The sequence below is a fragment of the Miniopterus natalensis genome, chromosome 16 (genome assembly GCF_054644295.1).
Source record: "Miniopterus natalensis isolate mMinNat1 chromosome 16, mMinNat1.hap1, whole genome shotgun sequence".
NCBI lineage: Eukaryota > Metazoa > Chordata > Mammalia > Chiroptera > Miniopteridae > Miniopterus > Miniopterus natalensis.
The window spans coordinates 5,993,559-6,008,394 of record NC_142096.1 but is presented as its reverse complement, the minus strand read 5'-3'; the positions used below and the strand labels follow the sequence as shown (position 1 = coordinate 6,008,394).

General features: G+C 44.5%; 1 protein-coding gene across 4 annotated transcripts in view; it reads right to left on the bottom strand.

Moving 5' to 3' along the window:
• VPS13B (vacuolar protein sorting 13 homolog B) overlaps nucleotides 1–14,836 on the bottom strand; it is a 454,216-nt gene that overhangs the window by 55,154 nt on the left and 384,226 nt on the right. For all 4 annotated transcript variants that reach the window (XM_087825303.1, XM_087825300.1, XM_087825302.1 and 1 more), the window contains exon 43: nucleotides 11,347–11,508. In XM_087825303.1, the coding sequence (XP_087681429.1) occupies nucleotides 11,347–11,508 (162 nt within the window). The remainder of the gene's footprint in view (nucleotides 1–11,346; nucleotides 11,509–14,836) is intronic.

Below are 14,836 nucleotides of genomic sequence, written 5' to 3'. Positions count from 1 at the left end.
GTTTTTCTTGTTGTTATTTGTTTTTAAATCAACTTGGACATTTTTTTTCCCCTCTCTTCTATTAAATTTCCATTACTGACTCACTTCCCCTACCACCTTTCCTATTCAGGCTTTTCATTCTCTTTGGCCTACTTAACTAGTATCTAATATTTTCCATTGGGAAAAAAATCAAATAGGAACGACTCTTGTTTGAACTTCTCAATGGAAACTGAAACTAAGCAATAAGGCAGGCTGTACAGTGGCCACACTTGGTGGAAGGTCCCAGGGGGCTGCACTTTCATTTTTTCCAGCAGATCCCCTTCCCCTTCCCACCCAACCCCCAATGCTGTGCTGGCAACAAGGCTAAACATGTTGTTTTTCCACTGAAGACCTCAAATGGGAGAATATACAGCTTTCCACTCATTTCTTTTACAATACAAAATAAAGCTGAAAACTGAATTACTGATCAGGGGACTGGGGACCAGCTCTCAGGACCACCCACGGTGATGTCCGAAGGGAGAATTCCTATATGGACAGATTACAGAGGAAAGAAAACAATCTAGGAAGACAGAGTATACTGAGGAAGAGGAAGACAAAGACAGTTCAGAAAAATTTAAAAATTATATCTTAATTATAAACGAAGGAACCAGATACTATTCTGTGAACTTTATTTCATTATTTAGTGCATAGTATTGAATAATTAAATGAACTAGGAAATAATAACCCAAAGTATGTGTTCAAACATCTTAGTGGTGATATTTGCACATAAAATATTATCATAAAATGAGTATCAAATCAAACAGTGAGAAAAGATTCCTAGTTTGAATGACCTTTAACAGGGGATATGCTTTATGTGGAAAATGATACCAGATTAAACTAACACGCAATGTAATCCCTCTGATCCACAGTTCAGATACCGCAATATTTAAAGCAGAAAGTAGGCCCCAAATGGGACACTAGGCGAGCACCATGAGCGACAATTAAGTTAAAATTTATTTTTTAAAAATTTGTCTATCTAAAATGACATCTGAAAAGTTACAGGTCAAATCCGACAGAACTGCTAAGTAAACGCGAAAGCAAAACGGGTCGTGTGTAAAATTTCCAGGTGATGGCTAATGTCTGGTGTCACTGGGACTCAGTACTGGAAGCCCTAGGGCCCCACCTGTTGTTTTACGTGAGCGGAACACAATCTCACACCTACAGAAAGATCAGGTCAAAGGGAATTACTTCCTCGCCGACAACCTGGGCTCTCGATGCCCTGTATCTCCGAAGGCGAAGGAGAGAGGAGAAAGCTTTCCTGATGAATCCCTCAGGAGAGGCTGTCATGGGGGACTCTGTCGCCACACACTTGTCAGGCAGTTTACTCTTCTACAAAATGAGTGCCTGCAGGTCGTCCCTCAAGGCTGAATTCCATGAAGGCCACGCACACGGTGCAATCAGCTTAAAGCAGCCTCTGAGAAGAGGGAAACCCAGCACACTCACAAAACGTGGGTTAGAATGAAAACCGGAGCTGCAGGGGGATCCCTGTATCACAAATCTTAGTTTCAGATGCTCATTGACTCATCAATTCTACATGGGAATTTATCTTAAGGTAATAATTATAGATAGGTGCAAAGATTTATCGAGACGTATGTTTATTCCAGCATTGTTTTAAAAAAGGAAAATTTAGCATTAATAGAAAATTGGTCAAATGAAGCACAGTAAAGTCAGTATCAGCTCTGTCATTTATTAGACGCTTATGTGCCAAGCATGAGATGCTTTTAATATATTTTCTTATTTATTCCTTAAAACAATCTTATAAGGTAGATGCTTTTAATTTTCAGGATGAAAAAACAAACTAGGAGACAGAAGGTGGGGCCCGCCGGGGCCTCGGTGCTGGGGGGGCAAGGTGAGGGTGGAGGGGGGGGGGGTCCCCGAGTCTCCGCCTGACCTCCTCCTGCTGGGAGCCCCGCTCAGGCACCAGAGGCCACAGCGTGAGAACATCAACAGTATTACTTAGCAACAGGCTGACCGAAAAGGAGCGCATTACAGAAGAACACATGCAGTACACCCCGTTTTGTAAAATGAAGAACCGTCCACACGCCCGTTCTTGGGGGAGCAAGACGCGCTCTCCCGCGCGGGGCTGCGTTTCCATTTCCTTCTGCTGCGCGTGCCTTCAGGTGCCGTCCAAGCTTCATACTATAAATATGCATTATTTTGCAATCAGATGAAATTAATGTGATTGGGGTGAAAAAATGCCTGGCAGGAAGAGTCCGCCCGCACTTCAGCAGGAAGGCGCCGCGGGGCGCAGCGCCGCCCGCAGGTGATGGGGCGCAGCTCCGCGGCACTGTCTGAGTTTCCCCCTCGGGCAATAGCTTTTTTCCTTCCAATTCAGCAAAACCTTTCAGGATCCGCGTCCGTCCGTCAGGCGCTGCCCTGTAGCCGGGAACTGCACCGCGTGCTGAACGCAGATGAGAGGCCGGCCGCGGGCCCTCGCCCCCGCCCCGCCCCGCCGCCGGGGACCCGCACCCCGCCAGGGCGGGCAGCGCGGGGGGCAGCGGCCGAGGCGCGGGAGGCCGCGACCCACGAAGGCACCGCGGCCCACGGGAGGCACCGCGGCCCACGGGAGGCACCGCGGCCCACGGGAGGCACCGCGACGCTGAGCGGAGGTCGCCCTGAGAAGCGGAGGAGCTGCGGGGCCCGCGCCCTGCGACGGAATCTGGGGAAACCAGGACCGAGCGGGTGACATCCCAGGACCGAGCCGGTGACATCCCAGGACCGAGCGGGTGACATCCCAGGACCGAGCCGGTGACATCCCAGGACCGAGCGGGTGACATCCCAGGACCGAGTGGGTGCCCTCCCAGGACCGAGCCGGTGACATCCCAGGACCGAGCGGGTGACATCCCAGGACCGAGCGGGTGACCTCCCAGGACCGAGCGGGTGACCTCCCAGGACCGAGCGGGTGACCTCCCAGGACCGAGCGGGTGACATCCCAGGACCGAGCGGGTGACCTCCCAGGACCGAGCGGGTGACCTCCCAGGCCCGAGCCGGTGACCGCTGAGGTCTGCAGAATTACGTGACTTCTACAAACGGTGGGAAAATACCGGGGGGAAGGGCAGTCTAGGGCAGGTGGAAACAGCCTGAGGTTAAAAAGGCTACACGATGACGAAGGCCTGAGATGGGGAATCAAAGCAGGGACCCCACAAACGCACCTGCGGAGTCAGCCGCCCGCGGGGGCGCAGGGCGGCGTGGGAACCGCCGAGGACGACGCGGGAGCCCACAGTCCCGCGGAGCAACGGGCCACCAGTGGGGCGCGTCACAGGTGGAAAGGGAGCAGCACACACTCAACATGAAAAAGAAATGTCGTCACCGGTGCCTTCCACCCGCACGCCCTCGAAGCTTTAGAGGAGCGCACTGCCTCACTGCACCGTATAGTTTATGATAAACCACTTGAATTTCATGGCAAACAGGATGCCAAAGGTCACACTTTTCTCCTAAACATCAAGGCTCAATAAATGTTTCAACATATCTATAACCAAATCATAGAACCTCTTTCAAAATAAAATATATTTTTCACAAACAACACATCTTTCACTGTTCAGGTGCTAGTCTCTTAAATCTCTCTGGCGGAAACCTACATACTTAGAGAAAAAAATTTAAAAAGAGGCAACAGTAGCGTGAACAGTAGTGACACCTTTGATTTATACATTATCTGTAAAACAATGGGATGCTTAATGGGTATTCTTTGCTAAAAGTTATCTAAATCTGAGCTATTTAAATTAGAAAAAAATAATTTACATCACAAAAATTACTGCAAAAACATCTAATGAGCAAATCCATATATTAAAATATAATTTTATGCATAACTTTTTTGGAACCTATCAATTATGAAATTAGATATAAATGTATACAGTAAAAAGTATAAAATGATACACAGGCTTATTTTAAAGAGGCCATTTCACAGTACACATCTACTGTTTTCATGTTTCTAAAGGGTATGAGCTTCCCTATATTCAAGTGACACACGACTGAAAAAATATAAACTGTGACACTAATAGCTCCCTTATGCCCAGCATTGTGTGACAGTCTTTGAGGCTGTTCACCTTGACACTACCAAAAGGGCTGAAAGAGCGAAAATTCAGAGAAATCTGATATGTGTATGAATACGTACAGAAAAGGGTGGTGTGTCTATAAAATATAATTCATTTTCTTTTTAAATAATTAAACAAACAAAAACTTTAATTGCTCAACCGAGTTGCACGATCAGCAGGAGATGGGGTGCTGCGCAGACACACTGACAGTCAGCGGTGGTCACGCTCTTGGGGGGACCCAGCTCTTCAGCGGGAGAGGAGAGCGGGCTGGGTGGGAACGACAGAGTGACGCAGGTGGGCGAGACACGGCCAACACGACAGGGAGCTGGAGACGCCGTTTGACAGTCATTCGGATTTGGACACACATCTGAGTATGTGAGCCCAGCTGTCAGGTTTTGTTTGAAAAACAATTCTGACTAAATACAAATATAAACAATAGAGACACCCAGCCAAAGTTTAAACAAAAACTTTCTTTTAAATATTTCTCAAATGTAACATTAATCATTCGGCAAAATTCAGTTTAGTGTGAAGTAGAAGACATGCCAACATGTGTCCTAAGGAAAGATCAAGCAGTTTCGAGCAACCTCTATTTTTAGTCATCACGGCAATTTGGACAATTTTAATTGTTATCCCTAAATTTTAATTAGCAAAAAACAGTCAACAGATGGATAGGAAAGAAATCCAAAATTCTCAGTTATTTATTTTCGTTTAACTAAAATGCCTTGCCATACTAAGAAAACATTTTTGTAAAGGTTAAGTAAAGTATTTCATGGCAGCCGCTGCTCCTGAGAGCCTGTATAACAAGAAACCTGAGCCAGCCAAAGTTGTGCAAGCTGGTTCTCTTTCCCAGGCAGGGAATGTGGTATCTAAGACCTTGTCCTAACTCATTTTATCCCCAAGTGGAAGTCAAGCAAGTCAAATATGAACTAATGCCTGAAGGGAAGTCCTGGACTCCAAAAGTATGGATTATTTCACATTTATCTTAAAATCTGTTCTCAGAGTTCTTAAAATTCACTAACTTGGCAAGTCAGGAATTATCATGAGAAATGAAATAATTTCATAACTATGAAGTCATCCAACATTCCATGCGTCTGACACTCATTGGGCTTGGCCATGTCTTGGGCACTATTCTGACCTCGAGATAATGAGCTCTTCAACGCCCCGTCAGCAGGGAATAACTGAAACATGCCACCTATAGCAGGTATGCTCTTGTCTTTAACAGAGTTCATGCTTTGGTCGCACACTGTGGGAATAGGTGACGATGACTGACAATCACATCATGTGCGCTGAAACCTTCGTAACATTCTCCATCAGTGCTTCCCATTACTTAAAAATGGCAAGATCCCATTAACGGTCCAGCTGCAGTCCCTTTCTCCAAGCTCTCTGCATTCACATTCAAGTTTAAAATCAGTTTCCTGAAGGATCTTTATGTTTAGACATCAAGAATTCGCATTAGCAGAGCCCTGGCTTGTGAAAAGCCTTTGAGTGTCTTGTAAAAAGCTTAAGGAATCTTCAGTACACTCTCCTCCAAAGCTGTATTCCAATATCTACACTTTACTGCCAGTGGGGGACAGAGGCCATTAGCAGCACCAGCAGGCGTTCCTCTGGGTGTTTCGAAGCTGAAATAATCCCCACCAGGAAACCTCGCAGATTCCCACCCTCACGTTAGAACTGAGAACATTTTCTTTGCATTCCCAGTAAGACAGTCCACAACCAAATGCAACTGCTTCACTTCTGATTCTCTTGCTTCTCCCCTCTAGCTAGTGTTTTATTTCAGTGGCCATCACTCCTCCCTGTCTGGAACTATGAGAGATACTGATCATGTCTGCAATAATTTGTTTACTTTTCTGACTCCCTCATTAGACATTAAGTTTCTGAGAAGAAAAGTACATATTTAAAAATGAACAGGAGGGAGGGAGACTAAATAATACGCTGGAGAGAAAATAATGGCAGCCAGGAGGGCTTGCGAGGAGACTGAGGCAGGCCTTGGATGCCGGGGAATTTGGATATATTTAATAGGTGAAGGGGAGGCTGTGAAAATTTTTGGACAGGAAAGTATAATCATCAAAACATTACTCAAGAAGTAGTCTGCAAGGCAGACTGGAATGGGGCAAAGCTGTAGCTAAAGAATAATTGAGAAAAAGGGCTGTAATACTTTATATGAGAAGAAATAAAGACCATTCTTGGTACATCATTACACTTGCCACTGACTTTTAGTCTGCATGTAATTTTTTTCAGGGTGTTTAAATGAACTCTCTGATTTAATAATTTATACCCCTTATTTTAAAAAGTTGAGAAGTATATAAAAATGTAATAAAGTGGAAAAATATCACCTTAACCCACCACTCAGAGGCAACCACGGGTAACAGTTTCAGGTATCTCCATCCAGCATTTCTCTTTGCCTTCGCTCTTACACTATTAAGATCATACTGTGAATAGAGAACTTTTATTCTGCTTTCCTGACTAATATGATATTGGTAGCTTCTGAAACTTTAAAGGTCCTATAATAGTTCATCTTATAGATAAACCAGATTTTATTTAACTTTCCTTATAAGTGAACATTATGGTTTTCAATTTTTTGATGCTATAAATTAAACTGTGATAGATATTTTTAGGTATGAACTTTTGTTTTAATTTGAATTATTTCCTAAGAGTAGGCTGTGATCATTTTAATAGCTCTGATGCTTATCAAATTGCTTTCCAGAAAGGAGGTATCAACTCCACTTCTCCTTCAGTGTGTAAGGATGTCTTCTCATTCGCCTTTTCTAAAAAAACTTTAACATGCATGCCACGTGCAATGTAACAGAAGAGGCAAACGCTTGAAAAAACTTATCAGTTTGAACAGTTTTGCCAACACAGAATATTTCCTTCCCTCCCTAAGTCTGCTTTTAAATTTTCTAAATTGTGACTGTGGTAAGGAATGTCTTTCTTAAGATATATGAGTACACACGCTTATATAAATGAATAGGTAAAGTGGTAGCTGAATTAGAAATACAGTCTAGTTAATGAAACTGCCAGCTGGGGTTACCATAAAATAACCCCAAATCCGTTACTTTTCCCTTTAGGTAAGAGAAAAATGATCAGAGCTCACTTTTAATTACTTTTACATATAAAAAGAGAACTGGAGAACATTTTGTTTATACAGGGCCAGAATGAGTACAATAAAAATATTTTACTGCTACGTGATGAGCATAGGTGTGTCCTATTACTTGTTGTTTCTTAGTTTCTGAAACATTGTACCAAGTTTTCAAGTGACAGAAATGCCATTTAGATCAGAGTAAAAACAATGTAATACCAAACTGCAAGTCTACTGAATCCTGTCAACTGAGAGGCCTCAGAGCAGGGGTTGGCAATCCGCTTGTGGGCCAAAGCTGGTGCCCTGTCTATTTTTGTACAGCCTGTGAGCTAAGAATGGCTTTCACATTTTTAAATGGCTGAAAAAAATCAAAAGAATATTTCGTGATGTATGAAAATCATTGAAATTCAAGTTTCACTGTCTATAAATAAAGTTTTATTGGAACCATCCATGCTCATTCGTTACGGCTGCTTTTGTGCAGAGCTGAGTAGCTGCAACGCTGACTGTGGGCCCCGGGGCCACACGGAGGACGTTCGCCCGCCTCCGACTTGAAGTAACGTAGGCTTTATGTTGTCTTCACCAAACCTGACGCCTTCATGAATACTTCCCAGACGCTGTGCTGCTCTTCAGAATTAATTCTTACCTTCTGATATTTGCATCTTTAAATGTCTGCCATTTCTCAAGAGCTCAGGAAACTTTCTAAGCAATATTGGATGATTTTCTTCAGTTCTGTCTACTGCCCATTTTCACCTGCTTGATAACTTGATTACTAAAATTAAGCCACCGACATTTGGAATTCTGCAATTCTAAAAACAATGCATAATCTATACACTGTGCATGTCATAGGGGTAAAAGCAAATGCAATTCCTTATACACGAGGTAGAGGCATTCATTCCTGTTCCAAGCAGTTTAATGAGCCGACAGTGCTCTCTATTAACCAGAACAGGACACTGGCGTGAATGGACGATACAGAAACCCTGCGAGTTGCTGGCACTGTCCCCATATTCGGTTTGGTAAGTTAAACAAAGCTTCCCTCGCCTCCAGCTGCGCATGCTGCCCGTATTCTGGGGAAAGATCCTGTAAGCTCGCACTTCCGGACCCTGGATTCACCTCGTGTCGTGTGAGGCACTTCTCTGGAGACCAGTCCCTCGTGGCCATTGCTCTCCTGCAACCTGATCTGAAGCGCACTGACCTGGGCTTCTCAGGGCCCTTCGTGGTGGCAGATAGGGCTGCGCAGCTGAGTATGTCCGATTACTCCCCAGGAAACAGTTCTGTTCCTTCGCTGTTTGTTTAGGCAAGCAACTGTCGTGGGGTATCCAGCATTTTAAGTGACTCTGCCTCAGAGCCTGTTAGAAACTATAAGGAGAGTTTATAACTTTTCCTTTCTAAAAGGTTTTTCAGCTCTGGGTTTCTGGAAGTGCTTGTGTCCATGTTTCTTCCCATCCTGTTGGGACTTACTGTTGTTAGCAACCTCCTGTGTGGCTCTAAGATCCGCTGACCTCTTTGAAACCTTTCCAGGTGTCACCGCCACTTGCTTGATCTCTGCAACCTAAGCTGCATTGTTTAGTGGAGCTAAGTTCTGTGAACTTTAGAAATCCTCCCTGAGACTATGAATTGACTAACACCCAAGGTAGCATAAACAGCAGACACAAATGTTCCTAAAACCAAGGCTGTTGGGCAACGCAGGATGTGGCCTGGAGTCTGAAAAAGAAAACCATTTGCTCACTTATGGGGCTCTGACGACCTCCAGGTGCACCTGAAGCTAAGTGGCCAGTTCTGTTGATCCTCAGATGGAAACTCGCATTAGAACACAGCAGAATCTGTGATTGTGGACGTTAGGGATTCCACAAAGAAGGCCCCGGGGCCCACCGAGACCTCTGGCTTCAGAGGGCCCCAAAACACACTTCCTTCAGCATATGTAGCTGTGGTAAAGAGACACTGTGGTTTTGTTTTTGGTTTTTTTTTTTTGTTTTTGCAAATTTAATCTAAGTTTAGCCTAAGATTATAATGAATACAGCTCATCCTAAAATTTGTCTACAGAGGATGCAGTTACAGATTGAAAGAGAAAAAAAGTTTAATAGACACCTGTCTTACGTCTCGTTTGTCATTAAAAATTCTTACTGTTTTTGGTAAGAGGGTTAGGCTTTGTAAGGGTTCATACGTGGACTAAGAATCCCACTGGCCTAGCTTTAAGTGGAGTATCATACCGGTGATTTCAAAGCCCTCTCTTAAAGCCTCACGGCAACCCTGACAGACAACTCACGCTGCCGAAACCTAAGAGGGTTTGGCAACGTTTTGAAAATATCAGTATATTGAAAATCACAACATGTGGGATGCCAACTCTACCGCTATCTTAGCTTAATACTTCTACTTGTCTCCTTGTTTAGAAATATGCATAACAAATACCAAAAACCACACAGGGCCACTGTGAAAACAAAACTAGCAATAAATACAAAAAGACCTTGAAAAAGTACAGAAGCGCTAACGCTAAAGGTGCAGTGGTCCCCCCTCCCCCGCCCCAGTAACCTCCTTCCCGCCCAGAAACTGTGTGTCCATAACGTTAAGATGGCTCTCTGCCACCCGAGCCAGCGGTTCTTACATCACCCTTCCCACATTGCCTCCCGTGGCCGGGGAATCCTGGGGTCACCAGGGCCCTGGTGGCCTATGCGTCTTAACTGACTGCAGGGCAGGAAGCCTCCTCTGCTTCACTTTCTGCTGGCTGAGGCCTGCAGCTTGTGCGTCAACAGGGGACATGGCCACAGGTACGTCAGTGGACCCATCGTACTGCAGCTTCTCAGGGGCTTCCTTCCTGCCCCTACTAGTTCTCTGCTGCGAACCTTTCGGAAATCCAAAGGCTATTCCAACAATTCCTGAGTGGTTGGAATTATAGGTGCTCATTTTTTTAATTTGGTCTATATACCTGTATGTTCTTATATTTGCAATTAATAACAAAATAATAAAAAGGAACTTAATTTTGAAACAAATAAACAAAACACCCTTTAACTATGTTACAAGAGGCAAACAACCAAAACTTAAAGTCTCTCTAAAATGGAAATTTCTCAAGAGGAAAATTTGAAAATAAGGGCATGTCATCCACTCTAAAATGATGAGTGCAATATTATATCACATGAAAAATACTTGTAAGAACTCTTACTAAAAAGGATTTCTGTAATGTCCTGTCAACTTACCCAGAATTAGGTATATAATATACTTAAGTAAGAACTGTACTGCATCTACTTTTCCAAATTTTATAGTAATATGAAGTGCAGCAGGTTAATGAAAATGCAAGGACGAGATCAGAATCCAGCTACTGGGAAAGCAAGCACGCGGGAGCCCGAGGGCATCACATGCTCTGAGGCTGGTCTAAGAAGCAGGCCCCAGATGGGAAAACTCATTCTCTAATTTAATGACTTTCTTTTAATCACAAGCAGACAGTAGTTTCCTTATTACCCGGAGCTTTAGAAAGACTTATTCCTGAGAGTACTGCCTAGCATTTCTTTCACTCATTTAAGACCACATCTTTGCATTTAATTCGTCCTCATAGTATCCCTGCGGGCACATCCCTCTAATTATTCCCATCGAATGCGACAGGAAAATGGAATTACACTACTTGGAAAACAGACATCCTTCGTATGTGTTTCCTCAGTGCTCCCGGGGGCAAACTCTGTTGTCCTGCTCACTTTGCCTCAGATCGTGAGCTGTCCCTGGGAGGGCGAGGACTACCTTTGAATCCCCAGTGCCTAGCACATGCTTGGCACACAGTAAAAATCTGAATAAACAAATGAACAGTAATACCCAGCACACAATGCTGACGGTTTATCGAGCACTGTTCTAGTGCCTTGTCCACATTTATTAGTTAGCCCTCATGATTCCGTGAAATAGGTACTATTACCATCCATCCTACACACGAGAGCCGGTGGTGGGAAGCAAAGCGAGGCTGCACAGAGCCAGGATCCAAACCCATGCACTTTCGCTCTAGAGTTCAATCATTCAGTCTCTCACCAGCGCCCACGCTCCCAGGACAACGACCCTCCCCGAGGGGAGCACGGGCACTGAGCTCCCATCTCTACACATTTCTGGGTTCCTGTCAGGTACAGCTACACCGCGTGGTTCCTTGGGAGACTCAGAAACGGGAAATAACTGCACACAGGCGCACCACTGCAGAATAAATGAATCCCAGCCTTAACAATTGCTCCGTTTGTGAGGCTGATTCTCAAGTACCTGTGGGGATTTGTGAGAGCGCCAGCTGTACTGGTGACGGTGGAGACTCGCCAGCAGAACGTTTTCATCGGTGTCCACCTGGCCAAACCGCAGTGTCTCCTGTGTGTCATTACAGATCACGAAGTGGCTGAAGACCAGCTCCTCTACCTCAGGGCATTGGTTCTGAAAGAAAACGAGTAGGAAGCCAACGTGCATCAGATTAATTGCAAGATGTTTGGCAGCTGTCTGCCCAGTGGCGATTGTTACAACACAGAAACACTAAAGGTTAGCTCTTGTATACAAAGTATTCCATACTTCCAGGATAAGCTCAAAAAAAATACCTTAAAGAGATCTTAAATGGTCCAAAAATATGTTTTGATTTATACTCCTGCAAAATAAATCATAGACACAGAAGAGTAAAAGAACAATGAGACCCCTCAGACTTTAACATTTTAAGATGAATTAACATCCTATGAAGAACGCTGTGCTGGGCGGTGCGCGTTCTGAGCAGTCCTGGCGGCTACAGTTACCACGTTCCTGGCCGTCTAAACGCGACAATCAAGACCAATTACAGAGCCACAGTTTGTACCCTACAGAACGTAAGGATCTTTCAGGCAATATATCCCCAGATCCCTTAAGGGGGAGTGTGTGTGTGTGTGTAAATGTGCTCAGGGAGAGATGTAAATAAAACCGTAACTTTCCCCCTATTGTTAAGAGGCTGAACACACAAAGCAGACCTGCTCCAGAGCCAGGGTAAGCCAGGCTGCAGTTTCCAAGAGAAATGTGTTAGCTGGAAAGCAGGTGCTGGTGTCTGTTCAGCGAAGTCTTCAATCAGCGAGTGTCTTCCGTTCATCTGTGGCGGCTCCAGATGAGCGACCTGCTCCTGGGCCGACGCCTCCTTTCCCACTGAACGGCGTCCTCGCCGGCTGCCGTTATATCAACACACTGGCAAAGGGATAAGGGAATTTCTGTTCTTACTCTTTTATCCCTCTGGTTAGGTTATGGCTCAATAAACAATAAATATACTTTTGGTGATAAATGAAAAGAATAGCTACATAAATGATTCACTTGAGAATGCAGGGAAAAAAGTCTAAATTAGTTTGCAGACGGTGGGAGGTAATACCCTTCTCCTGGCCTCTATTTCTTGGCTGTGGATGTAAATAATGCCACACCCCGTCTTTTAACATTTTACTGACAAGAGAGTGAAAAGGGATGTATCACTCACGAGCACAGGGGTTTAGGTGATTTTGAGGCCTGAATCCGAAGAGTCGATGGGTGAACGCACCTGAATCCAGCCTGGACCAGCCCGACCTAGACCCTCATCCAGGGCAGTTATCCTGGGAGGAGGGGTCCGCTCCTCGCCATCCGGAGCCCCCCGTGCCTGGGCGGTGCCCTGTGGCTGCAGTCGGTGAAGAGGCCCTGAATAGCCTCCTTCCAGACATCCCCGGGGACTTCCGAGCCCTGGCTGTCACCCATCCGTTCCCAAACCTCTGTCCTCCGGGAGCGCAACCCTGCTTGACAGCCACCCTAATCACGAGTCTCTGGCTAAGTGTCAAAGTAATTACAACGCAGCCACCTGCTGTCTGCCACCATGCTCTCCGCTGCGCTTTCACCATGAGCTGCGATTCCAAACCTCGACCGCCCGCAGGTTCGGGACGTCCTAGCCCTGCCACACCTGAGCTACTCTCCACTTGCTCTCGAGAGCCCAGTGCCGCCAGTCCTTTCCAGTTCCTCCCACTGTGCCTGCCCCTTCCAACCCTTCCAACACGGCCAGCTCCTTCCTGCCCCAGTGCCTTTCCTCTGCTCACACATCTTTCCTCCTTGCTTGACAAACGCTTTTCCACTTAGCCCTCAGCCTGCTGTTTTCAGGCCCCCTCCTCGGAGCAGACTTCTGAGATCTTCCCCAGGCCAGGTGAGGTCCCCTATTTTATGCTCCCTCCCGTAATACTCTGTATTTCAGCTTCGCAGAACTTACCCCTGCTGGGACAGAGTAATTATCTGTAGGACTATGGCCTCAGTATTGTCTCCATCACTGGACTCCACGCTTCATAAAGGGCAGGACCAGGCCTGTGCTATTTATAACTTGACCTCCAGGACCCAGCACAATGCCTGACACACAACTACTCAATAAAAACTTATGGAACGAATACATAAGTGTAATTTTTAAAATTATGAATGCAAAAAACATTCACAGAACATTTTTCTAGAAAAATTAGAAAATACGCAGAGTATGGATTTTTTTTAAGTCTCTAATTTTACCCTCAGAGGTGACTGCTATTAAAATTTTGGTGAATTTCCCTCCAACAATTTTTCTCTTCTGAGTGTCCTGCCTATTCCTGTCCTAGCCCATCCTGTCCAATCCTACCTTATAAATCTTATATAAAGGTTTGAATCAAACTGGAGTCACAGTGTATAATGAGCTCTGATGGTTTTTCCAGTTAGCATTATATAATCAACACAAGCCACTCTTCTGTAAACATGTTTCCTCTCTGTTGGGCCCAAGACACAAACATGAAGAAAGAGATATGACTCTAAACTCCCACTCAGACAGACGTCCCGGGATTGAAATCCAGTTTCATCATGAACTGGGATCACCGTGCTGGTAACACAGAGGTTAAGTTACCAGATGGGGCTTGAGTAGAAAAAAAATCCTATTACTTCTCTCATCTCTGAAAACTGACCTTTAATAAATAATGAGGGTTTTAGGAAAAAATGTAAATGAAAGAACTCAAGGGGGTTGTTTACGTTTTTCTACAGAACACTCAGAGTCCTTAGGGATCGCTCTCTCTACCGCTCCTTCGTCTGTGGAGTTCATTATAACTGCAGCAAGTTCAAGCATTTCTTGGACTATTTTAAATTCTGGTATAAAAAGATCGTACACATTTTATGACATCATACAGGCTAAACCTCAGAATGTTCGCTCAGATGTGTAATTAAAAGGTGGCTTATTTCCATTTAAGATTTGTGCTGGAGTGTTGTATAGGCATTTGCAGTTAAGCACGGATCATTTTGGTGTAAAATAAGACACATGAGCATAACCTTGAGTTTTAAATAAAAATCTCCTTTAAATGCCATTTTGTCCAAATGTGGGAATGTGACATAAAAATAAAAAGCAAGTTTCAAGTGTCATTTTGGGTCCTGAAGCTGGTTTCACAAGACATTAATCATTTACAAAAATAAAAAAAATCTACAGCCACAGAAATCAGACACTAATGAAGGCTTCTGTTAATCTTGAACTTGTGACCTAGGGGTGAAAGGCCAAATTGTTTCATGCTTCACCTGTTGGGTCCATCTACACTGGATATGAATGACTTGTCTCGGATACGAATCTGATAAAAAGTTTGTGGAGAACTCAAACAATGTATCCTGCTTATTAAATTCACATTTCTCACTGTCAACAATTATACTGTATAGAGCATTATGCACACAATAAAATCCAAGCTGGGAAACTAAGCTTCCCCTCTAAAGGGGATAAACCACATTCAGAATATTTTAGAAACAATGAACTTAA